This window comes from Osmerus eperlanus, chromosome 4, assembly GCF_963692335.1.
Source record: "Osmerus eperlanus chromosome 4, fOsmEpe2.1, whole genome shotgun sequence".
Lineage (NCBI taxonomy): Eukaryota > Metazoa > Chordata > Actinopteri > Osmeriformes > Osmeridae > Osmerus > Osmerus eperlanus.
In genome coordinates, this window is record NC_085021.1 from 19045079 (window position 1) to 19070078 (window position 25000).

The 25000-nt window shown below is 49.6% G+C and overlaps 1 protein-coding gene across 3 annotated transcripts in view; it reads left to right on the forward strand.

Annotated features, from left to right (window-relative positions):
* The window catches only part of nav1a (neuron navigator 1a), an 82927-nt gene that overhangs the window by 27136 nt on the left and 30791 nt on the right, over positions 1-25000 (forward strand). For 2 of the 3 annotated variants that reach the window (XM_062459956.1, XM_062459957.1), the window contains exon 1: positions 18102-18292. In XM_062459956.1, the coding sequence (XP_062315940.1) occupies positions 18213-18292 (80 nt within the window). In that variant the 5' untranslated portion in view covers positions 18102-18212. Of the gene's footprint in view, positions 1-4255; positions 4359-6719; positions 7053-18101; positions 18293-25000 lie in introns of those variants that run through there. The other variant, XM_062459955.1, reaches the window with a different exon arrangement.

Sequence of the window (25000 nt, forward strand, 5' to 3'; positions counted from 1 at the left end):
TCTCTGCCTCTCTCTCTTTGCCTCTCTCTCTGCCTCTCTCTCTGCCTCTCTCTCTGCCTCTCTCTCTGCCTCTCTCTCTGCCTCTCTCTCTGCCTCTCTCTCTGCCTCTCTCTTTCTCTCCGCCCCTCCCTCTCTCCTTATTTCTCTTTCTCTCACTCCCGCCCCCCCCCCCCCCCCCCCCCTCACCCTTGTCAGTCAGACTGCTAATCACAGGCCTCCTCCCTGTCTGGTGGTTCCTATAGAGCTCCCACACAGTGCGTGTGGTCACATGTTCCACAGAGCCCAGCCGAAGATCCCCCCTGCACACAAACACCAGATCTACCAAACCACCAGCACCATCCCTCCTCCATCACATCAACACGTCCTGGTGACGTGGAGATCGGTGCATTTGTGCAGCAGCTCTCTCATCCTGCATGTGAACCCAGGGTGCCTAGCTGTCTCTATGCTTGGGCCCTCTGCTCAGAGCAGCTGATTGGCTCCTCGGTGAGGCAGTAGTTGTGTCACCCCGTCATGCTCCGGTCTGTTCTGAAGCTCTGTTGCTGTTGGCCGGGTCACAAACAGCCCTGCGAGCTGGATTCAAGGGCTGTGGTTTTCGTTTATGTCCTGACCACACACAGTTCAGTGCTCTCACACACACACACACACACCCCCGCTGCCCTTTCTTTTATAGCTACTGTGGATTTATGTTGTCGCTTTTGTTGTGGTGTACAGGCCAGCCTCACTGGTCTGGGGCGTGGCAGTAGTTACATCTCTCTCTCTCCGTCTCTCTCTCTCTCTCTCTCTCTCTCTCTCTCTCTCTCTCTCTCTCTCTCTCTCTCTCTCTCTCTCTCTCTCTCTCTCTCTCTTTCTCTCTCTCCGTCTCTCTCTCTCTCTCTCCGTCTCTCTCTCTCTCTTTCCATCTCTCCCTCTCTCCATATTTCTCCGTCTCTTTCTCTCTCCATCTCTCTCTCTCTCTTTCCATCTCTCTCGCCTAGCCCCCCTCCTTCTCCACCTCTTTCTGTTTCTTTGGCGGGTCCTCTGAAGTCTTTCATGCGCTCTCTGCAAAGGAGACCTGCGTTAGAATGCAGAGGGTGTCTCCATCTCTCTCACACACACACACACACATATTCACAAACACTCTCCGACTCTGATTTCCAGGGCCCTGAATAGATCATTATTGAAATGGTCCGATACCGTCTCACTCATTGCCCTGCCTCTCCAGAGTCGAGAGGGTGTGAGAACGAGAGACGGCAGACGACAAGAGGATGCCGTGTGATTACACTGTGTGTGTGTGTGTGTGTGTGTGGAGGAGGGGCAGGTGGAGTTTGTTCCCCCTCCCCTCTCTCCCTCTCCTTTAAACAGCTCTGTGTAATTCATCTCTCTCCCAGGGGAACGGCCCCGTGGCTGACAGGCATATTTGCATCCCTAATTCTCTAAACCCTGTCTCTCTCTCCCCCCCGTCTCTCTCTCTCTCCCCCCCCCCCCCCCATCTCCTCGATGGTCCCAACACCAGCTGGGACCATCATGGCCAAGAGGAAGGTGGGGAGAGAGACAGGAAGTCTGCAGACACACACACACAGTGGAAACACACATGCATACACACGCAGACTGCATCTAATCAATTCCACTCAGATGTTTAACAAAGCTCTCATTTAGGGTAATTAAAAACCCCAATTAAAGCTTGTTAGGTATGTGTGTGTCTGGGTGCTTTACGGGGATGGACTTCTGTGCCTTCTGTAACTGGACAGAATTGTCAGTGTGGATTCTTCATTTTTATATACCTACAACTGATCGAAACTGTGAAATATCAAAGCTAGGTTTGATATTCCCCTGGATGCTGTATTTGGAGGATAGTACAGTGTGTTTATTTCTCTGTTTGAGAGTGTGTTGGTGATGTACAATGGGATCTGAGGATGTGTCCTTTGTGTGTGTGTGTGTGTGTGTGTGTCTGACAAAAGCCTGACTCGCAATGACTTCATCATCTCTCCATTGAGCTGCCTGTCCCCAGGGCTGCTAATCAATCACCTATCTGACCACTCACTAGCCTGAGAAATCAATCCAGTTTTTGAAGTGTTGTGTGTGTGTATGTGTAGAACATTTAGGCTGCAGCTGTTGTTGAGAGTGACACCCCTTAAGGGTCACGACTCCCTCCCCCCTCTCATTAGGATGGTTTCTCCCCCCCTCTCCTCTCCACTAGCCAGCTGGACCCATCCACGGGGGGGCAGATAGGGGGGTCAGAACAGGCCAGCTTACCCTCTGCCAGCTCTGTCAGAATTCATTTAGCACCCCTCACCCCTGCTGGTGGGATGGAAGAGTTGTCAGTGGGGGTTTGGTTGCGTGTGAGGTTGTGTGGTTGTGTGTGTATGTGTGTGTGTGTGTGTGTGTGTGTGTGTGGAGAGTGGGCCTGTTGGCAAGCTGGCACTTGCTCCTCACAGCAGGACCTGAAATGGCTTGTTCTTCACTTCCTGTGTTGTCGTCCTCTGGCTCCTTATTGGCTGTGCTGTGGCGTCCATGTTTTCCTCTGGGCACAGCAGGGTCGTCAGAGCAGAATCAGCTGCTCATCTCTAATGGTTTATTGAACCTCACCCAGAGGTCACGAGGTGACCCCTCTGTAATACCCTAGTAACTTGAATAAGATGTTATACGGACACAGACACACACACACAGACACACACACACACACACACAGACACAGACACTAACACACACATTATTGGGATCTCTATTTGACACATGGGATTCACCAAATGTCAGCTCTTATTGCTCTCCCACAATATACTGCAAATTTGGGCCCAGTTAACTGTATCGTTATGTTTGGCTGACTGAGGTCTAATGTGTGTGTGTGTTGGGGGGGGGGGGGGGGGGGTTGTGTGCGAGACACAGCGTTTATGACCCTCTGCTCTCAGGTGTTGAATTAAGCCACGCTCCACCTCTCATCTCGCTGTGACATGGAGGCAATAGGAAGCCTGCTCCCATGGCCCCCATGCACTCTAAAGGTCCTCCAATGAAACACCCAGCAAGCCACCTTCACCTGTCCCCAGAGCAGCCCGCGCTGGGGTGGGACTCTGTTTATGGGGGACACCTGTATGCAGTTTCCACCAATGAGAAAGCGCTCCTTGGTTGTTGGTCGTTCAGGCTGAGGCAACAGGCCAGCGGCAAGACCGAGCGGAGATCCATTTACAGAAGGCTTTGGAAAATCTCATTGTCTTTCAGGGTTATCTCATAACCCCCCGGAGCGTGCTATAAACCGCTGTAGCCCCCAGACACACACACACAAACACAGACACACCTGCACACACACATTCGCACACACAATGGATGTCCCAGGGCATGCCTCGGTAGGTGGCCCAATCTGAGTAGATTATGCTGTGTAAAACAGGGTGAGACCAGCTCCCCCCAACTGGGACCCGGGTGGCCATGTGGTCTGGATTATACGCCTACTGGGGGCACTGGGGGGCCATGGGGGCATGCATCGGGCACATGGGCGAGCAAGATGGGAAGATGGGGACCAGAAATTGCGTGAGGGAAGAAGAGAGAGGGAGGGAGAGAGAAATGGAGAGACGGAGAGACAGAGAGAGTTATTTCTGGCTTGTTCAAGATAAAGGCAAGACTTTCAAATCACTTGATTAGTTTTCCTGTTTACCGACTCACTTAACCAGCTCTGGTTGATTGATGTGGCACATTTACACCTGGGAATCAAGAGGTAGAGGGGAAATGACTATGGACTATAAAAACATTCTCTCTCTCTCTGTTTATCTCTCTCTCTGTCTCTCTCTATCTTTATCTGTCTTACACACACACACACACACACACACACACCAACACTCACACACGTACACACAGCATTTACTGGGTAATGGAGGCAATTAGTTAGGAGAGGGACCTCTGGTCATGTAAAGAGAACGCTGTGTTTGGTGTTGCAGCTCGGCCGGTCTGATTGGACGGCAGTCTGAAGTCTGCCTGCATCATGTTTAATTCATACTCCATCTGGAAAAACACAAGTGCTGAGCTTTCACTCTCTCTCATGGCCTGTTCAGGAACCTGGCCTGTTCATTCATTTTAAACTGCACATAACAGGTTTAAGGTGCAATACTTTTGTTGTGTCTTCTCTATTCATGAATGTTGTGTGTGTGTTGGTTTTTGTACCATGATGGCACATTTCATGAATATTTACATTATGAGTCCATATCTAATAAGAATATCTCCTTCCTTCCTTTCCTCCTTCCATTCTTCCCTTGTGCCTTCCTTCCTTCCTTCCTATTGATTTGTCCTTCAGATCCCGAGTCCCAGAGGAAGCGGACTGTGCAGAACGTCCTGGACCTGAGGCAGAACCTGGAGGACACCATGACCAGCCTGAGAGGGGCACAGCTCAGCCACAGGTGGGACAGGGAGGAGGGCGGAGGAACGGGGGAGGGAGGGGGAGAGAGAGGGAGAGAGAGGGAGGGAAGGAGGGAGATAGAGAGGGGGAGAGAGAGGGGGAGAGAGAGGGAGAGAGGGAAAGAGAGAGAGACGGGAGGGAGGGAGGGAGGGGAAAAGGGGGATAGAGTGAAAAAACGGAGGGGGAGAGAGAGATGACTTCAAACACTCAAGTCACTGCCACACCATACCACAGCCGCTAGCTCACAATACTCAACTTCACCTAGTGACTTATCCTTGCTTTGCTGCTCTATTGTGCAGTGTGTTTGTGTGTGTGTGTGTGTGTGTGGTGGTGGTGGTTTAGGAGCCTAGCTGTGTCGTGGAAGAGTGCTGCTCTCTCTCTCTCCTCAGCCTCCATCTGCCCTCTCTGTTATGAAGCTAATGCTGACGAGCAGCAGGATTACTGTAAATCTGACTTCAAAGGAGGCCTGCAACACACACACACACACACACACATATACACACAGACTCTATTTCTAACACGTTCTCTTTCTTAGCATTACATACACTTCTTGTCCATGTCCACTTTTTCTCACACATACTGTAAAACTCCACTCACATCCAAATCTTGTGCTGTTGAAATGAGACACTCTACAACTCCACATGACTGAGCTCCATGTAAACAGCGTATCCACTGTAGGTCGAGACATCTCTGCTCAGTAGCTGGGTGTGTTTGAAGCTTGTAGTGTGAGTGTGGCAGTTATCTTCTCATGCATGCTGTGACCAGGCTGATAGAGGAGGGGGAGGGAGAGATCCTCCCATCCAGGACAGTGATGGGGAAACCACCTGACTCAGCACTCCCTCCACGCCTCCTCTCCAGGGTCTCTCCCGCTCTGCTCTCCTCCACCCATCTCTTCCTCTACATTCCTCTTCCCTCTTTTCCCTGCGCTTGACTGGCTCCCTCCCTCGACGCATCTCCAATTCTTTCTCACCCTCCCTCCCTCCCCCTCACTCTTTTCTTTTCCCCGCTGTGAGTGTGTGTGTGCACTTGTGTGTGTATGCGTGTAGGGAATGTCCTTGACAATTTCCTATCCACGTCTCTGCATCTTTCTCGCTCGGTTGGAGGTCTGCAGAGTTGTGTGTGTGCGTGTGTGTGTGTGTGCACATACATACCTGTGTGTTTGAGCCTGTGTGTTATACTGCATGTGTGTGTGTGTGTGTGTCCTTGATCCTGGCCCAAGAGTGAATCAGCAGATGGCTCACTGCTGGAACATTTCCCCCTGCCACTCACCTCTTCATGCTGGCTAGAACCTCGGACCTTCAGTCCTGCTCACCTGTCTGATTGACCTTCTCCCTGTTCTAGTACCTAGATCCCAACCTATTCTACTACCTAGAACCTATTCCAGTACCCACAGATCCCATCTATTCTAGTACTACTGTGTATCCTTAGCTAATGCCTGCTAGCCAGCCCGCTGTATAGCTCGCTGTCCTTGACTCTGTCTCAGTTCCGTCAGTGAGTCTTGTGTGAAGGATGTGGTCCCGGTGGCAGTCATGTGCTCCCTGTCACACGGGGGCCAACGGGTGGTACTGCTGCAGACCAGCCTGTGTCAATGAGCCTCTTTGTGTTGATCTCTGCGGCTTGGTTATGGAATGCAGTAGGGATGACACACACACACACACACACACATACATATGCCACATAGCCTGGAGCGCACGCACACAGACGCACACAGGCCCTTGTAGACGTACGGACACACAAGGCACAAGCATCCTCACAAAGAATATGAATATTGCTGATATGGTAATGCACGTCAGGCCCTGAGCATGTACTGTGAGAAATATCTGTAATGTGATGCAAATGCGCGTATGCGCTCACACACACACACACGCGCAGGCACACCCACACACACACGTGCACACACACACACACACCATTCATAGGAGCATCTCAGAGTGTCAGTGTTTTGCAGGCTTACTTCGAGCTTTTCGAATGGTATAGCATCGCAGAGAGACAGAAACAACACACACACGCACACACACACCTGGAAACGACTTAATCCCAAAGCCCCTAAAAGTGAGCTCTAAGCGCTAGGATATGACTCTATCACGACAACGTCCTGGGGAATAAGGAGGATGCAGAGAGAGGACAGGAAAGGAGAGAAGAAGAAAGGACTGGAAGGAGGGGCGGGGGAGACCTCATCCTCTGGGCATAGCTGAACTGAGAATGGACAGGATATGACACAACAGTGGTACTTCCTGTCACCACGAACAGCGGGTCTCTTGATATTTGACGAGGAAGGTGCTGGTCTATCCTGTGGTTGTTTATCAAGGTGTGGACGTCTGTGGAGTTCAGTGTATAAATATACTCTTTTCCTTTGCTTTAGTTGCCTTGACGGGGGCGTGTGCTACGACAGCGACGAAGCCGCCGCCTTCTCCATCTCCAGCCTATCGAATCGCTCCTCTCCGTTGTCCTGGCGCCAGGGCCAGGCCAGCCCCCGACTACAAGCTGGCGATGCCCCCTCCACAGGTCACACCCAGTCGCACGGCCCCATTCGTCTAAGCCACACCTCCCGCATCCAGCTCATCGAGGGATTGGACGTCACCGACCCCGCCCATCTGAAGAAGGGGGGTTACCTTAGCGACAGCGACCTAGGCGGCAAAAGTCCAACGGAGGATGAAGATGATGATGATGATGATGATGACGACTTGGTTAATGGGTAAGGCCTCTTTTCTCTATCTACAAACAAATCTGTATCCGGGGGTTCAGATGGCTGAGCAGTTAGGGAGTTGGTTAGGGAGTCGGTTAAGGAGTCGGTTAGGGAGTCGGTTAGGGAGTTGGGCTATTAATCAGTAGGATGTTGGTTCGATTCCCGGCCGTGCAAAATGACGTTGTGTCCTTGGGCAAGGCACTTCACCCTACTTGCCTCGGGGAGAATATCCCTGTACTTACTGTAAGTCGCTCTGGATAAGAGCGTCTGCTAAATGCCAAAATGTAAATGTACTGTGTCCGGGATGTTCCTCATAGCTCATAGCGTAGTAAACTGGTACGTGGCATGGATCAGTCACTTCACTTCCTCACTGTGTACAGTACATGAACCTGGATAGAATAGACATAAAAAGAAGAGACGTTAGAATAGAACAGCATCACGAATGCTCAGCTGGTTTCTCGGGTAACAGAAGAGCTATAGAACTGAGTCCACCTGTTAATTTACGGCACCGTCTCCACCTGTCCTCGCCCACGATCAGAGAGCTCAACTTGTTTTAGGAGAAGGCACCTGGGAGCACTTATCCTGGGTGTTGTAACCAAGCCCGTGATTAGTGGTTTTCCAGCTCAACTGAAGTCTTGGTCGAATCTTCTGCTCTGAATTAGAGAGGGCCCCCTCGAAGAGCTGGCTCTGCTGTTGGCAGATGTAGGCCCCCTGGCGCAGCAAAGCTCTGCCATAGTGAGGCGTGGGCCCTCTGGCAGAGCAAGGTAATTATGTCACTGTCAGTGGGCCCCCTTGCAGAGCATGGTTGTGTCATACTCAGCTGTGGGCCCCCTGGCGGAGCTGGCTGTGTGTGAGTGGACCTCCTCGTGGAGCTGGTGGTGTTAGTCACTCTGACCCCTTTGGCAGAGATGAACAGCAGATGTCTGTGGTAAATCCGTCGGTTTTATCTTTGACTTGGTCTGACCTGGTTCAATTAGATTCATCCTGTTTGAGGTATCTGTAGAATGTGTTCCATAGAAGCGTGACGGCCCTACGCAAGATATGTTGGAGCTGAGCGAATTCTCCGAATTGAGTCAGGCAAGTGCGCGTGCTCATCTTGTGGGCATGTGTGTTTGTGTGTGTTAGTTTCAGTACGTGTGTGTGTGCGCAGCAGGTAAGGTGTGGCTGATTTGCCGCAGGTAATCTTGAGGACATTTATAACAACGCATCCCCCTCCTCTCACACTCACAAACGCTACAAACACCTTTACCCAGAAGCCTCCGCAGAACAGACCTGCTGGTTCCCGGTTGCCATAGCGACCCTCTTCCTGAGGCTCACCGGGGTAACAAGATGTTGGTTGCTGTGTCCGTTCTGACCTTGAGTTGCACAACAGCGCATTATAGATTGGAATATAATGATCCACATTGTGTGTGCGCGCGTGTGTACGTGTGTGTACGTGTGTGTGTGCGTGTGTACATCTGGATAATGAGACGATGACCCAAATAGCCTGTTTGTGTATTTGTACGGGCTCGTGGTGGACAATTGAATCAAGTGCCTTAATCACAGGTGCAGAAAACAAGCTCATGACCCAAATACTGTGTGTGTATGCATGTGCTTGTGTGTGTGTGTGTGTGTGTGTAGAAGCAGAGAAAGAGCAGGGTGTGACAGCTAAACCTGCCCAGCAGGCAAACAGCTGTGGTGCTGTGTGTGTGTGTGTGTGTTGTGTGAGGACCTGGCCGAGCAGGAACCCTGCCCTGCGGGATGTCATCTCAGAGAGGGCGTGTCCCCCGGCCTGTCACATGTCTGGATGAGGTCAGAGGATGAGGTCAGAGGATGAGGTCAGAGGCTCTCGTCCTCCGTGTGGGGTGTCTCTGTGGGGGGAGTTCCCCCGGCCGTCTGCACACGCTCAGTCTCCCACACGCCCTCTTCGGATCCTCACACACACTCGGACGCACCGCGCTCTCCCGCCCTGGGTCACATACAACACGCGTGTTCATGAAGAACTACCCAGGGCCCTGGTTCTGAATGTGTGTGTGTGTGTGTGTGTAAACAGATAACAGCCCTTGCCATCTACACCACTAGAGGGCAGGCTGGATCAGTGGACAGTCCTTGACATTGCGTGTGTGTATTCACGCGTATGTGCCCTGGCGTGTATTGAAGGGGAGAGGCATGTTATTCCATGACACTCACTTCCTCCTCCCAAGCCGTCTTCTCTGTTTAGCTCCACACCAGGGAGACTCACCCAGCTCATCATTTATTACACACACTCCATACATTACACACACACACACACACACACACACACACTGCCATGTAGAGGTCAAACTACACACATCTTTATACCCTCATGTATAATACATCAGGATTCTCTCACATGCATTATATATCACACACTCTCTCTCTCTCTCTCTCTTTCTATCCCTCTCTCTCTTTGTTTGGGTTATGAATTTGCCCATCTCTTTGTTCTGGGCAGGGCTTAGGAAACTGGTTCTTTTAACACTAGTTGAGTTTGCGTTTGAGGAAAAGATTATCAAGCATTTTCGGGTTCTTTAAAAATGGCCTTTGACAATAGTATGAATCAGCTTTTGGGGAAAGGTTGAGTGAAGTAATGACTATGCTCTGACTCTATCCCCCTATATCCCCCCCCCCCACACACACACGCTCACACACACACACACACACTCTCTCTCACACACACACACACTCCCCTGCCTCCTGCAGGCTCTCAGTTACACACGCGTCATTCTCACTGGAAAACACCAGGGGCCTGCCGAGAAGGGCCCCCACCTGTGTGTGTGTGTGTCAGTGGGGTCACCATCAGGTCAGAAAGTCTATAGAGTGGATGTGATACAATCTCACTAGCAGGAGGAGGACTAGAGATAATCTAAACACCAATAGTCACTTTCTGCACACACACACACACACGTACACACACACACGCAGGATCACAGACACACATAGATGTCTAACATCGATTGAGACTCGAGCATTGATAATGTGCACTCAAAGACACACACACCGCGCACGTGTGTCTGATTGGCCGCGCGTGTGGCTTGTTTTCTGCCCCGCCGAGTGCAGACGCTTTCGTTTACGGATGGCGGAGTCCATTCCTCGGCAACGACCGGTTAGTAACAACGCTGTTTCCATAGTTACTCTCCGAGACGTGCCGGTTCACTGCACAGCCGTCTGAATTATGAAAAAACCTCGGTTCAGTGTAGGACACAGACACACACACACACACACACACACACACACACACAGGCCTGGTGTTTTGCATGCTTTCGAGGGCGCTGGTTGGACTGTGATGTTTGGGGAAGGCTCTTTGTTCACTGTGTCAGTGAGGGAGGTAAGCTGCTGAGTGTGTTGTGTTGAGTGTTTGGGGGAACTGAAAGGCAGTGAGTCAACATTACACTGTTATCTGCATGTTCGCTTCAAACGTTTGACATTGCTTTTGTTAAGAAGTAGCAGACCACCTCTGTCTGAGCGTTTTTCGACCGCTATTCGACTGCTGAGGGTGGAGCTGCGATTAGCCGTTACACACTGAACACACTCTCCTCAGTGCTAACCCCTCACCTTCTGCCCACACACACACTCCCTTCATCCAGATAAGACTTCTTGTTGACCTCTGTGCCCTTTGACCTCTGTGTGAGTGTGTTTGCTTTTATGGGAGAGAGAGAGGGAGAAGGAGAGAGAGAAGGAGAGAGAGAAGGAGAGAGAGGAGGAGAGATTGTGTGAGAGAGAGAGAGAGAGAGAGAGAGAGAGAGAGAGAGAGAGAGAGAGAGAGAGAGAGAGAGAGAGAGAGGGGAGGGGAGTGAGAGAGAGTGAGCGATGGGAGAAGAGAGAGAAGGAGAGAAAAAGAGAGAGAGAAGGAGAGAGAGAGAGAGAGAGAGAGAGAGAGAGAGAGAGAGAGAGAGAGAGAGAGAGAGAGAGAGAGAGAGAGAGAGAGAGAGAGAGAGAGAGAGAGAGAGAGAGAGAGAGAGAGAAAAAGAGATAGAGAGAGACTGCTTGGCCAACCTTGCATACTAGAGATCCCCTAAGCTCAGTTCTTAGCTCTTTGTCCTCCCCTGCTGTTCAAAACAGAGTAGTGCTCTCTTTCTCCTGTGGTGTGTGTGTGTGTGTGGGTGTGTGTGTGTGTGTGTGTGTGTGTGTGAGGTAGCATCCCTCAGCCAGCCATCAGAATCATCCTGAGCCCAGTATATAGAGATGTTCACATCAGGCTAGGTCCTCTCTGTGGAACAGCAGATCTGTCCAGACTGAGGACCTAGCGAGGACTGTCAAACCTGGCTCAGAGGAGTCGTGTGTGGGTGTGTGTGTGTGTGACCGCCCACATCTGGAACTGCTTTCCTGTCATAGGGGGGGTTCCCGCTGGTGTGTGAAGGAACACGAGCCCCTCGCTGGGTGTGACGCCCAGGGCTTCCCTGCTCCCAGCTCTCCAGCCCCATGACTCACAGGAGTACAGTTCCAGGACCACTCCCATAACACATCACCCTCACCTCTCCCTGAAGACAGCTCCGCGCTTCTCTGCTCAGAGGCCAGAGAACAGCGGGAAGGAAAGAGGAGATATGGAGGGTGGTGGTAGGGCTGGTAGTTAAGCAGATAGTGTGCAGAGCCTGTCTCATAAGAATGCTGTCATTCACACAGACACATCCCACATACACTCACATTTAGTCGACAGCAAGGGAACTACAGTGCCACGCATTGGTGGTGTCAAGTTGTCTCGACCGTCGATGTGTGTGGACAGTTTATTTGTTTCTCTATTGGGAATCAAATCCCCAGAGCCTGTTGACAAGTTTGGCGGAACCAAACGCTTATTGTCATTAGCAACTCTAATCCTGTCTGGGTGGGTTGTTTTCCATTTTTGTAATATCCTCAAAACTCAAGTCATGGCACAGATTAGTTCCCATGTCGCTACTGTCACCATAACAGATGGCAAGTGTGTGTGCAGGACTGTCCCTCATTGTGTGTGTGTAGCATACTGTATGTGGGTGGGTGGCTCCGTGTCTGTCCATGATGCTGGTGAGTCAGGTTGGAAGTATGAGGGTGTGTATTGTTCCTGTCAGTTACTACCTGCTCTTTCTGCACGGTGCTCTGCTGGCTAGGCCTGCTCAGTGCAGCGTGTAATCAATTGCTTTTCCTGTCATTAGAGAGAGTTGATGGAGCGAAGGAGAGGCTTGTTCCTTTGTTCTGGTGTGTGTGTGCGTGTGTGTGTGTGCGTGTGTGTGCGCGCGCAAGAGAGGACACCCGCAGGACACACATACCTGCCACACACACATTTAGCTACTCAGATGTCCCACAGGAAACAGTCACACTCCCAGTATGACTTCTTCTGTTTTCTGTCTTGTTCGACTAATCCGAATGGTTCTTAATGAACAGACAGAGAGCTGAGTGCAGGGGTTCCAGGGTAGCAGTTTAACTCAGCACCGTGGGAGGTGTGGCAGAAGCACATCCACCCAAGACCATTTCTTGTTACAGTACAGAACAAAAGATATCTGTGTTCTATGCTAAACCATGGTGAAGTACAGTAACTGAAACGTAACCAAACAGGTTGATCACGTGCACACACCCAAACCGACACAGGACACAATCTCACACCCCTCCCTGCATTTACATTAGTCTACACAGATAAACCCACAGGACAGTAAAGCTCCATTGTTTGTTTTCGGGTTTGTCTTGTTTTGTAGATGGTAGGGGTTCAAGCCTAAACTGCCCCCCGCCCCCCCCCCCCCCCACACACACACACATATGGCATCATTAATAACCTATTTAATACCATTATTAACCCACATACGACACTAGCGTAAACAGGAAACTCAAAGGCCACAGACAGATAGCACAATCCAAACACACTGTACGTGCAGCAGCACAGAGCAGGGGCTTCCCATGGAGAGCACAGACGGTTGTTGCAGCAACACCTCTCCGGTTCAGAGCTACAGGGGAGGTTTGGCTGCAGCGGACGTTGGGAAACAGCAGACTGATGTTGAGCAACAAACAAATGTTCTGAAACAGAGCCTGGGAACAGCAAAATCAGCCCTAGCTGGCAGATTACATACTGTGGGGGGGGGGGAGAGAGAGAGATAGAGAAGAGAGAGAGAGAGAGAGAGAGAGAGAGAGAGAGAGAGAGAGAGAGAGAGAAAGAGAGAGAGAGGGAGAGGGGGAGGGAGGCAAGGAGAGAGGGAGGGAGGGGAGAGAGAGAGAGAGAGAGAGAGAGAGAGAGAGAGAGAGAGAGAGAGAGAGAGAGAGAGAGAGAGAGAGAGAGAGAGAGAGAGAGAGAGAGAGAGAGAGAGAGAGAGGGAATGAAAAATGACCCCCCAACTCCACACACACGCCAACTAGAGACAGCTCTCCTGTTCCCTACAGCATTTTGTGACTGTCTAATTCTGAGGACACTCCTAAAGACTTTCTGTGTTCCCAGACATCCTGTCCACGCCAAGCCATCGTCAAGGCTACTGTTGCCTAGACGCCCCCCTGGCGAGAGTGAGTAAATCTCTATAGAGAGACGCAGGGGTATAATCCACGCTAATCCCTGCCTTCCTCATATGCTGCTGGGGAGTGTGTGCGTGTGTGTGTGTATGTGTGTGTGTGTACGTGTGTGTGTGTGTGTACGTGTGTGTGTGTGTGTGCGTGTGCGTGTGTGTGTGTGTGTGTGTGTGTGTGTGTACGTGTGTACGTGTGTGTGTGCGTGTGTGAACCGTGTGTATGGGACCCCCACGTAGTTCTGAGGGATGAGTTACCATGTCAACAGCATGACAGTGCTGAGAAAATAAAGGGAGTGTGTGTGTGACCACTACTTTCCCTTTCCCAGAGGTCACCATGTCATGGCTTTTGCCCAATGGCCAATTTCACCTCATTTCCTCAGTGGCTAGCAGTGGACTGATCCACCACTTCCTAAAACGCTCGGTTTACCGAGAAGAACGTTTTCTTCCACGATGAAGTGAGCTCACCATTTATACCTCCACAGGAGATGAATACATCACCTCACAAGCCTGTTATTTCTGGAGTAACTGACACGAAGCACTTAACTTTAGTGACCAGCAATATCTGTGTTCTGTTTGACCACATTCCACATCTTTGGCTTTTTCCTCTCCTCTCCTTTCTTGTCCTCCCCCTTTCCTTGATCCGTCCATCCATCTGTCCATCCATCAAGCAGACACCCTGGGAGGCCCTGCTGGGGGTCTGTGTGTCAGAAGAGAGGGCAGGTCAACAGTGTGTGTCTGAGGGAGGAGAGTGTGTCCATGCGTGCACAAGTGATATTTTGTGTGGGTGTGTGTACGTGAGTGTGATTGGCTACTTTCCTTGTCATTAGAGATAGGGTGGGCGAGGAGGGGGGGAGGGGTCGGGAAACGATCAGGTACATTCCGGAGGAGTTTGGTTCCCACGCTGACCGGCCTATCTGTTCCCACCTTGCAGGACCCTCTCGGGCCACAATGTCCAGTCGGCCTTTAATTCCTACTCTACTCCCCTTCAGGGGGTGAATTAATCTGCACGGTCTAAGGCAAGCTTTGAAGGCCTCAGGGGATTGTTGGAGGGAAGGCACACACTCGGGGACACACACACACACTCAGATTAACTCACACACACTGGTGGGGGGGGGGGGGGGGGCGGGGGGTGGAAGTTAAACAGTAGCGTGAAGGGGTCTTGAAATGCGCATGAGAATGAAGTAACTCCTCCCAATGACCCCCCACAGACCCATTCACTGAACCTGTTCAGGAGTCATGCACCCTTCTCCTTCCTCTCTCACCCTGCTTCCGTTCCTCTCTCACCCATTCCTTCTCTCTCTTTATCACCCTGTTCTCTTGCGGGGTCTCCCTATCTCACGGCCTCCCCTCACCCCTGACCTCTCCTGTTTCTCACCCTACACCTTTTCTCTGTCCCTTTTCTACTCCCCCCATCCTCCGACCCACACTCCCTCTCCTCTCCACCTCTGTCAAGAGCTTTTCATTCAGTCCAAATATCCCAAACCTTGGTCTGCTTAAGGAACACACTGACACCAACAGTTGTTAAAGTGTGTGTGAGGGGTGGGGGGGGGCTTGTTTGGTTCAGTGTGTAAAAGCAAATCTGGCATAATGAGGGGTCATCTTTACTGCAGCATTGCAGGATCGCTGTTTAAAACGGATCTACAGATGCCAGTATTAGTATGAAGTCTCTTGAGTTAGAGGTCACTTTGAAGTACAATGGGTTGCCTTTTTCTGTCTGAAGTGACTTCATGGGTTTCATGCTCGGTTAAGGAGAGACAGAGGGCAGATTCATGGACGAGAAAGCAAGCCTAATTGGGTCTATCTTTATGTCTTAGACCTTCTAAGGTTCCTGAACTTTCTTCTCAAGGTCCTGGTGCACCATTTACTGTTCACCGCAAGACCATCATTCCAGGCCCCGGAACACACACATGCACATTCACTGCACAAATAGGAGAGAGAGACTAAACACACACACACACACACACACACAGATATAAACACACACACACTTTGTGCTGTTGTAGGTGGTACAACATCGATCCATCTTTCGGTACTGTGTAGAATTTATAATCTAATGTTGGATTCCTCCTTGGGGCTGATGGCAGGAGGCCAGAATAACTCTGCAAGAAAGTGTGTGTGTGTGGGGTGTGTGTGTGGGGTGTGTGTGGTGGTGCTGGGGGGTTGTCTACATGTGTGCATGGGTATGCATGTACATGGCTATGAGTGGGGACTTGTCTGTGCATGTGTGTGTTTGTGCTTGTGTCTTTCTGTGTGGGTGTGTGTGTGTATGTCCACACCAGTATGTAAAGAATGCCTGTCTGTTGAGATACTTATAGCATTTGTGGTCTCGGAACCCAGGATACAGGATCTGAACTCAGGATCTGATCTAGAGGAGTCGATCAGATGGATTTGCAGTTTCAGTAAATGGAAAAAATGCCCGATCGGCAAGTATTGTTTTTCTTTAAATAAATATATCTATTTAGGGATATGACTTCTTGATGATAGACCTTTCAGTATAGTGAGTCTTCTAGACTAGATAATAGACTTTTCCAGTGGATATGTGTGTGAGTGTGTGAATAGGTCTGTGGAGAGCCAGTCAGTTGTGCAGTAGCTGTGTGGATGTTTGTCTCTATCTCTGGGTGGTGTTGATGGGAGGGGGGTGTAGGGCACTTCATCACTGGGGTGTGAAAGCTATCTAAGATCTGCTTGGTCAGGAGAAGAAGGGATTCCTAAGTGAAAGAGGGAGTTTGATAGAGGGGGGAGTAGCGTGCTTTCTGGGGGGTGCAAAGGGGTATTCCAGGTCTGGTGTGTGTGTCTGTGTTTGTTCCGCTGTGTGTGTTTCACAGCTGATAAGAGGAATGATAGTTCCCAGGTCTCTCTCTCTTCCCTCTTTCATCTGCGGGCCGGTGGAGGAGAGGAGTGACAGGTTCCCAGGGTCATCAGTCTGACCCTGCCTGTACACTGTCATTACTGCATGACATCACCACCTTCTCACACCGTGCGGCCGGCCGGACACACACCGAGACGCGCTGGCCTCGCACACACAATGTGGCAAAGGAACGGATCCGAACAGGCAAGTCAGTGGGAGAAACGTAAAGAAAGAGAGGGGGGAGAGAAACTGAGAAAGAGACACAGACAGACAGAAACACACAAAGACAGAGACACAGACAGAAACACACAAAGACAGAGATATAGGGAGGAAGACACAAAGAGAGACAGAGAATTAAAAGCCTCGGATAAGTGATGACTAAACAGAGAGGATTGGATAGAGAGAGGGGGAGAGAGACATGCCTGGACATGAGTCAGTGGCCAAAGAGGTGTATGGGAGAACGAGAGAAGGAGGTGGTGCCTCTTCTGTATAGGCCTACTTCAGATTAGAGAGAGGCGCGAGGAGACATGAATTACACTGATGTCAGACACGGTGAATGAGGGTGTGTGTGTGTTTGTGTGTGTGTACGCGTCTCCCCCTGTTAGCGGTGCTAGGCAACGCTGGTGGCAACAGCTCCACACACCTGCAGTTCAGCCTGCCAACTTGCCAATCAGTACTCAGCCCTCCCTAAATACACACAGGGCAATGTCTGCACATACACACACACACACTCCTCTCTGTGTCCACCTGGTCCTGCATGGTACGGGTGAGCAGTAGAAAGAAGAATCCTCTCTTTGTACCCTCTGTGCTTAGGAAGTGTGTGTTAATGATCTCCTTCTCCGTCCCTCTCTCTCTCTCACTCCCTCTTTCTCTCACTCTCTCTAACTCACTCTCTTACACACACTCACACACACACTGCACAACAAGGACTCTGCTCAACACAGTCTCTTTAGTACCACTCGCCTCTGTACTAAAGAGACTGTGTTAATGATCTCTCTCAGCCTCTCTTCATTCATTTATTGAGTAGACAGACAGACCGCGCTATTCACTTGGGTGCACTCAGTGTAGAGTGTTTAACCCTGCAGGATGCTGCTGGGGGGCGGGGGCGGGGGTGTTGGTGTTACAAAAAATAAACCATACTGTACCTCATCATTTCTTCTTTCAGTCTGCATTCTCTTCTCTGTAACACAAACTGTAGGTCCTACATATTAAATTATTGTGAGCTTCAGCGCCCGCGATGATTGATTTGTAGTTCTGAGAGCTGTTTGAATTAGCAACCCACTTGCCTCCCCAGTGGCGGTAAATTTAATTGCTCATGAGCACATTTGGCACATTGCTAATCAGATAAAGGGACACAAAACTAGTTATATCATACATAGTTCATTCGCATTCTGAAGGGAAAAATCGAACTGGACCTAGCCTATATTTGTTTGAGATATTTGTAGATTTTGAATGGGAAGGTGTAGCGCGACCAGTGGTCATTTTGTTTGGTATTCTGGAGATTTAAGATCGTGAAAAGGTTCTTTGACATCTCCCTTTGAGAATGTGATGACTGTGTGGTTATTCTGTGGGTCGCGTGAAAGCCTCTGAGCGCTTTGGAAAGAATCACAGCTGGTTGCGATCAGAGAATGAAGGGAGAGAGAAGGAGGAGGAATTTGGGGGTGTTGCCTGTCATTCCCCCGGTCCCCCACCCTCCCTCTCTCTCTCTCTCTTCCTCCATGTGAGTCGGGGAAGAGTGAAGCGCCACTGCGGGAGTGTGTCAGTAGCGCAGACTCATACAGGCGGTTACCGTTAACAGAACCCGGTGGATTTCTTTTGCTTATACCGTACCGTAGTATGCCAAACGGGAACAAAGCCGCGTAAAGGATGAGCGGGCGCGTGCTTAACGGGAAAATGCTGCAGCTACCGGCGCAGCGTGCAGGGAGGACAATGCACTTTCTGTCAAGGTAAAGGATGAGAGCCGTGGACGTGTAATTTCCCATCATGTACAATGCTGCTCGTTTCCGGCTTAAGGGTCGACAATTCGTTGCTGAAATGTGGTTGGTACTGAAGTCAAGTTGACCGTTTCTTTTTCCTTTATGTTAACTATGGCAGGCTGTTTACCCGTTGTTCAGAGAAAAACAAAACAAATTGAGATTGAGGAGTTGAAAGGTGACTGATATTGCACTGTAGGCTGCGGTGCGTAAAAGGGAGGGAAGGAAGCGGTTCAGTGATCAACGTAGACTTTACCTAAAGCAGCAGACTTCTTATGACAGAAATATCATAAATACATACATGCATTATGAGAGAAGATTTTCAAAGCTCTCTTCTACTTTTATAAAGGGTACTTTAAATGTGCGCTTTGTGTCGGACGAATGTTCCGTCGACTCCAATGCAAATGATTAACATATAGCTTAGTTGTCTGGGCATTTGAATGAGATCTTTTTTCCTCGCAATTCGCGTTAGTAAGAGGATGTCTATTCATTGAATGGAAGTGTCGCTATAACGTCGGGTGATTGTTGTATAGGCAATCGACCAGTGATTGGTGAGGGCATAGATGAATTGTGTTTGTGTGTGCGCACAAGGGTTTGTGCGTGTGTGTGTATTCTTTAAATAGGCCTAGGCTATACTGGCTTTTGTAAGAGTGTTAAGTTGGGAGCTCATTGTTATGTGAGAGCGAGATGACAACTGCTTGGCGATTCTCAGAGCAGCTATGTGGGTGTGTATACTTGCATTGATCCGATGCGGGACCGGAGACTGCATTCTCTGTGTGTGTGACCTACATTTTCACGCCTCTCCACCGACGCCTTCTCCTGGTATCTCCTGTGATTGGGTAAAAGCAGCAAGCCCCTGTGCCAAGTGTGTGCCCACCTATGGGTAAGCCATGTGAGAATTATCTAATCAGAGTCTAATGTTGGCGAATAGGCGGATAAAAAGGAAAATGTGCCCCCACATGCATTTTTTTAATATACTCCCTATCATCTCTCTTTTTGTCGAGAAAGATGCTCTTTCTCCATCTGTCGTACACACACACACACACCGCATGCATACACACACGCACACATAATGGGGTCGAGTTAACATAAACGAAGACCTCTTTCAAGGAGACCAGCTAAGAAAGGGACACACAAGTTCCACTGCTAACAGTATTGATTGGGACTGTGACAGGGCAGGGGGAGGTTGTTTTTGCTCTTTTTGGGGAACTGACCTCTGACCCCCATCGACCCTTTATGTAAACCCATTAGAGCAGAGTGGTCTGATCGAGCCATTAGACCCTCTGCCCCCCCCCCCCCCCTCCTGTGCAACCAACACACACGGTCGCACATACATCTCTCCATCAAGCTTCTCACTAGTACATTTAGTCATTTAGCAGACGCTCTTATCCAGAGCGACTTACAGTACAGGGACATTCCCCCGAGGCAAGTAGGGTGAAGTGCCTTGCCCAAGGACACAAGTAGTATCAGGATCATCCCTGCTCTTGAAGGTACTGCACACACACATACACACACGTACAGACTGTCTGAACGGTCAGTGATCTCAGACTAGCCTCCCACCAGGCCAGTCAGGGTGTGTGTTTATCTGTGTGTTTTAGTTGGACTGTTGTGCTTACATAGCCTGGCTGTCAAAAGACTGATACTCAGCCAAACACACAGACCAGATGACCAGACACACACACACACACACACACACACACACACACACAATGTACAGTCTTAATGGCTGTAACATAGTTGAAAGTCAATATAGCCAAATATCGTCATCAGACTTATCACACAAATGTGTGTTTAGCCTAAACAGAAATCATGCATCATTAGGAGATGTAGTAAGCAGTCACAGCCAATGCACTGACACATCCATTAGCTCACTATAGAGTCATCATGAACCCACTCCAAGAATCACTCTCTCTCCAATGAACTGTCACTGTTGTGTGTGTGTGTGTGTGTGTGTGTGTGTTTTTCTCTGAACACTGCATTAACAACCCAACTTGCTCAACCTTCCCATACCTGTATATCCTAATCAACTAATTCTCTGAAAAACCTGTTTATTTACTGACAGTTTACCTGTCTGCTCTGACATTCATGTCACGCCCAAGCCCTTGTCCTACTCTGAAGACAACTTTATTCATAAACCTTTCATTTATTTTGTGAAATATCTTGACTTCACTGAAACTATGACAAGTTATTGTATTTGCACAAGTTCCCACCACCCAGTAACATACATTTACTTGCAGTGGAGTATTTGTAACTAAAGACACCAAAGGCATGGGGTTTTACAGTTTCCTGTTGGTGGCAGGTTTGTTAGTGGTCCTGCAGTCTCATTTAGGCTTACGCTGCTTTTACTAGTTAACCCTTAACCTAACTATGGACTTATTTAATGAGGCTTGTACTGGTATCAGGAGTCTCTGGTATCAGGAGTTAAAACAGAGTCACACAAAGGCATGTGCTCACACCCATAATATGTGGACAAAGGGCCTGTGTTGACATGGGCGAGGGCTGGTCATGTCCCCTTGTTTTGCAAACATGAACACTGATGACTCAGCCACCGAAAGGCTCTATCAAGAGCCATAACAAGTTTTTTTCTTTTTTTTCTGGGGGGGATTAATACATATCCTCACCTTGAAACCGCCTCAGATGGGGCCTCTGTGATGCTGAGTTGAACTTGTGTGTTTTGATGGACATGTACACTGTGGTCGTTTCATGATCAGCTGCTCTCCTCAAGGTCATGTTGCAAACCTGGAAGTGAAGCAACAGATGCTTGTAACCTGTGTTTTATGCCACACGCAAACACACACACACACACATACACACATTTTATCACATAGGAGTCTGTGTTCACAAACAGGGCTCATATTTTCATGAGGTGGTACTCCCTGTGGTTTAGTGTGGTTCTCTGTTTCATCAAAGCCAGTGTGTGGACCCGTACCCAGACACACAGCACCATAGCAGGGTGCTGGAGGAGGGCCAGGACTTGCAGAGAGATCCACCCTAGCCTCTGAAGAGACAGAGTAACTTAGTAAGAAATCAAAGTGCCAAGTAGATGTTTCACAGTCCTTCTGTCAGCGCACAGAGTTTTTACAGTGGAATGGGTCCCTTTGGAGAGAAAATCGATCCTTTTTTGTTTGTTTGTTGGAGGTGTCGCTGGTGGTAGAGGGATTATTTTTGACTGTGTGTCTATGTTTGTTTGTGTCCATCTGTCTGTATAGGAGCTGGATTGTGTAATGTGAAGAGTGTGTTTTGATTGGCATTGTGGAATGTTGTTGGTTAGGCCTTGATTGTGTGTGTGTGCGTGTGTGTGTGTGTGTGTGTGTGTGTGTGTGTGTGTGTGTGTGTGTGTGTGTGTGTGAGAGAGAGAGCGTGTTGGTGTATGAGCGACAGTAAGGGAAACATATCTACTGTCCTGGACAAAATGCAGCCAATCTGTCCATCACTGTGTAATGTGTTTTGCACGCACACATACACACATTGGGTGCACCACTACTGCATTAAAATTAAAAGGTGTGTGTGTGTGTTTTAATGTGTGTCTGCTTTATATCAGCCAGGAGAAGTGAAAGACTATCCCAGCTCCAGTCAATGGTCCTTTCATTCTTTTTGTTCAGGCGGTGTTTGGACAACCTTTGGCAGGTGGTTGGTGGTGTTCTACAGCCATCTATAGTCTCTTTGTACCACTTGATTTACTTGAACTGGAGTTTTCAATCACATTTGATACTCATTTAGGTGGACACTTTGGACCTTGGAGCTATTTTTCCCTCCCTCCCTCCCTCCCTCCCTCCCTCCGTAGTGGTCCAGTAGTAGGACGTGGTGTACTGCAGGCTCTTGTCTTGGCTTTGTCAGCCCACCAGACTCTTTCCTCGGAGGTTCCATTAGTGATGCTGCGATGCCTCCTAGCCCTAGCAGCCCACCAGCACACGCACACACACACACACGCCATGATAGCATTGATCATCAAAAGTCTGGAAACAGTGTTTTTTCCTGTCACAGACTGGCATCCATACTAGATCAAGCCCAATATGTCGCTGTTCCTCAAGTGGCTTATGTAGATAGTAAATCTGTTGTCTGTTTTTCTGCATGGGACATCTGTTAACTATATTATAACACTACCTCTTCATGTCCACAACTCTTACATCACCCAGGCACATATCTCCCCATCTGCTCTGTGTGTGTGTGTGTGTGTGTGTGTGTTCACAGGACACAGCTGTGTAGACATTGATAGTGTGATCCTGTTGCCGTACACACAGAAAGCTACAGTAACACACACCAGTATTTGCCATCGTCTGGGGGCTCTTTGGGTCAAACCAACCAGCATCTGTATTTTCTGTCCGCTCCCACCACTTCTGTACTTGAGGGTGTAAAGTGCTGCAGTGGAGTCAGGGTGTCTGTTGTACAGCGCGGCTCGCTGCTTGTTCTATTCTGCACACTGGTGCTGCTGTGCTCATTTCTTTGTTGACATCGCTCCAGGCTTTGTTACACCGTCCAACTGTACACTAGTGGTCAGGGCAGCTGTTAGAAGTGTGTGTGTGTGTGGCACACTACTCTCTCACAGACACAGCTGCTTCAAGTTAAGAGACGACCTGGGAGGAGTGTGCTTCATTCAAAAGTGGTACCTCCCTACTCTTCCCTCTCTTCCCCTCTTTTCAAACCAAAACATCCCCTCCGTGCCACTAACTCACACAAGAGCGGCCTCGGCAGTTGGGTCAGCTGACAGCTCTGGGGGGGGGTGGGGGGGCGGTGGAAACTTGACCCCAGGATTGAGCCCCTGTCCTGGGCCTCAGCTCCTTGAGTGCCCCCTTCTTTTCTCCCGCATGCTCTTTCCTAGGTCATCTCCTGGAGCTGACGTTGGGGTGTAGCCTAGCTTAGCTTAGCTTAGCCTCTCCTCTGAGGTTGGGGTGTAGCCTAGCTTAGCTTAGCTTAGCCTCTCCTCCCCCAGTCCTTTTATGGGGTCATTTAAGAGCTCCCAGCTCCCTGGGAAACCGTCCCTGTAGAACTTCCCGTGCAGTTCTGCTGAGAACTTCGGGAGAACTTCAGGACATAGAAAGGCTGACACTCATATTGGTAACATACAAGTCGTATTGGACCCCTGGGGAATATGAACACATGGCTGTATTCAGTCTTGATGCACTTCTGTATAAATGGCTGTAGTTAACCTACCATTTTTCAGAGCTGTGAGGAATAGCAGAAATAAAGAGCATGTCGAAAAGGGGTGAGGTCTGTGATGGATGCGTGTTCGGCATGTTCTGGTCTGACCTCTGAGCTTGGCTTGACAGGAAGCGGAGAAGAATCCTCCTAGGTCTGTTTCCTCTCCAGGTTCCCCCCCCAAGATCTCGAATCTGGTCTTTCTTCTCCACATCAAGCAGGCCTTACCTTTTATGGTCCTCTGTTCTTTCCAGTTGTGACATTAAAGGGCCACACTGTATAGAGCTTTAGAGTTCCTTATATAGTGAACTTGACTTGGGGTTACTCGAGCTGCAAGTCTTCCTCATATGAACTTTCGAGTCCGCAGACGCAGTGCTGTTTTGTTTCATGTTGGAAAAGGTTGTGGTGGTGGAGGGCCAAGAACGCTGCTCTCTTCTTGGGCTTCTGGGAGAGCCAGACAGATGGTCCAACCCTGGAGAGGAGATGTTGTGGAGATGGAAGACCTGTCTGACCAGAGTGGAGCCGGAGTCAGCTCCTCTCTGGCCACTGGCCAGCAATGCATGTCCCCTCTCTTTCTGTTGTCCCTATTCTTTATCCATCCATCCATCTCTCTCTTCATTCATCTCTGGTTGTCTCTGTTCTTTCCACCACCACCACCCCCCCCACCCTCCTTCAGTCCTTTGTGGTAAGTAGGAAAGAGGGAGAAAAATGATTGGCTGACCAGGAGATTGGATGTGTTCCATTGCCTTTTTAGTGCTTTGACTTTCCACTCAGAGAGCACTAGGCACGTGTAGAATGTGTCCCCATGCTTTGGTTGAAAAATCGCGAAGTCCCAAACACACACACACCCTCTCAGCACAGTCCCCTCTCCCCGTCCCCTCTCCCCGTCCTCTGACAGACTGGGAGGTGGACAGGGGGAAAGCCTTGGGGAACTGGATGTCCAGATGCCTGTTTAAACACTAGCTAAAATCACACTTCCCTGACAGCTTATTTGAGTATTCACTCCTGGGGACAATGGTGAAGGGATTGTGGCAGTTTGGTGTCAAATGTGTGTGTGTGTGTGTGTGTGTGTGTGTGTGAGAGAGAGAGAGAGAGAGAGAGAGAGAGAGAGAGAGAGAGAGTTTGTATCTCTGTTCTGAAACCCCTCAGGCCACCCCTGGCCTGTATGAGGCCTCAACAGAAAAAGGAGCAATCAATTTGTCAGTAGCGATGGCCACTTTGAGAGACACACACACACACACACACACTGTCCTGGTCTGATCCTGGTAACAGATGGAATTAGCAGTAATTATGTAGTCATTAACTCCAGCCTACTGTATAATCCCTAGTAATACCTCCCTACTGCTGCGTTTGCTAGCTAGCCTCAGTGTACCCAGGACTGCCTCATGTCAACCACAACACTGTTTACTGTCTGACTCGGTAGGAGAGCTCCTAATGGACACAAACAATTGTAAAGGAAATGAGTGGACACATGTGTAGCTCAAACGATTCATAATCTGCACCATATCGGCCATATGTCCACAGCTAAAACAAAACACGTCACCT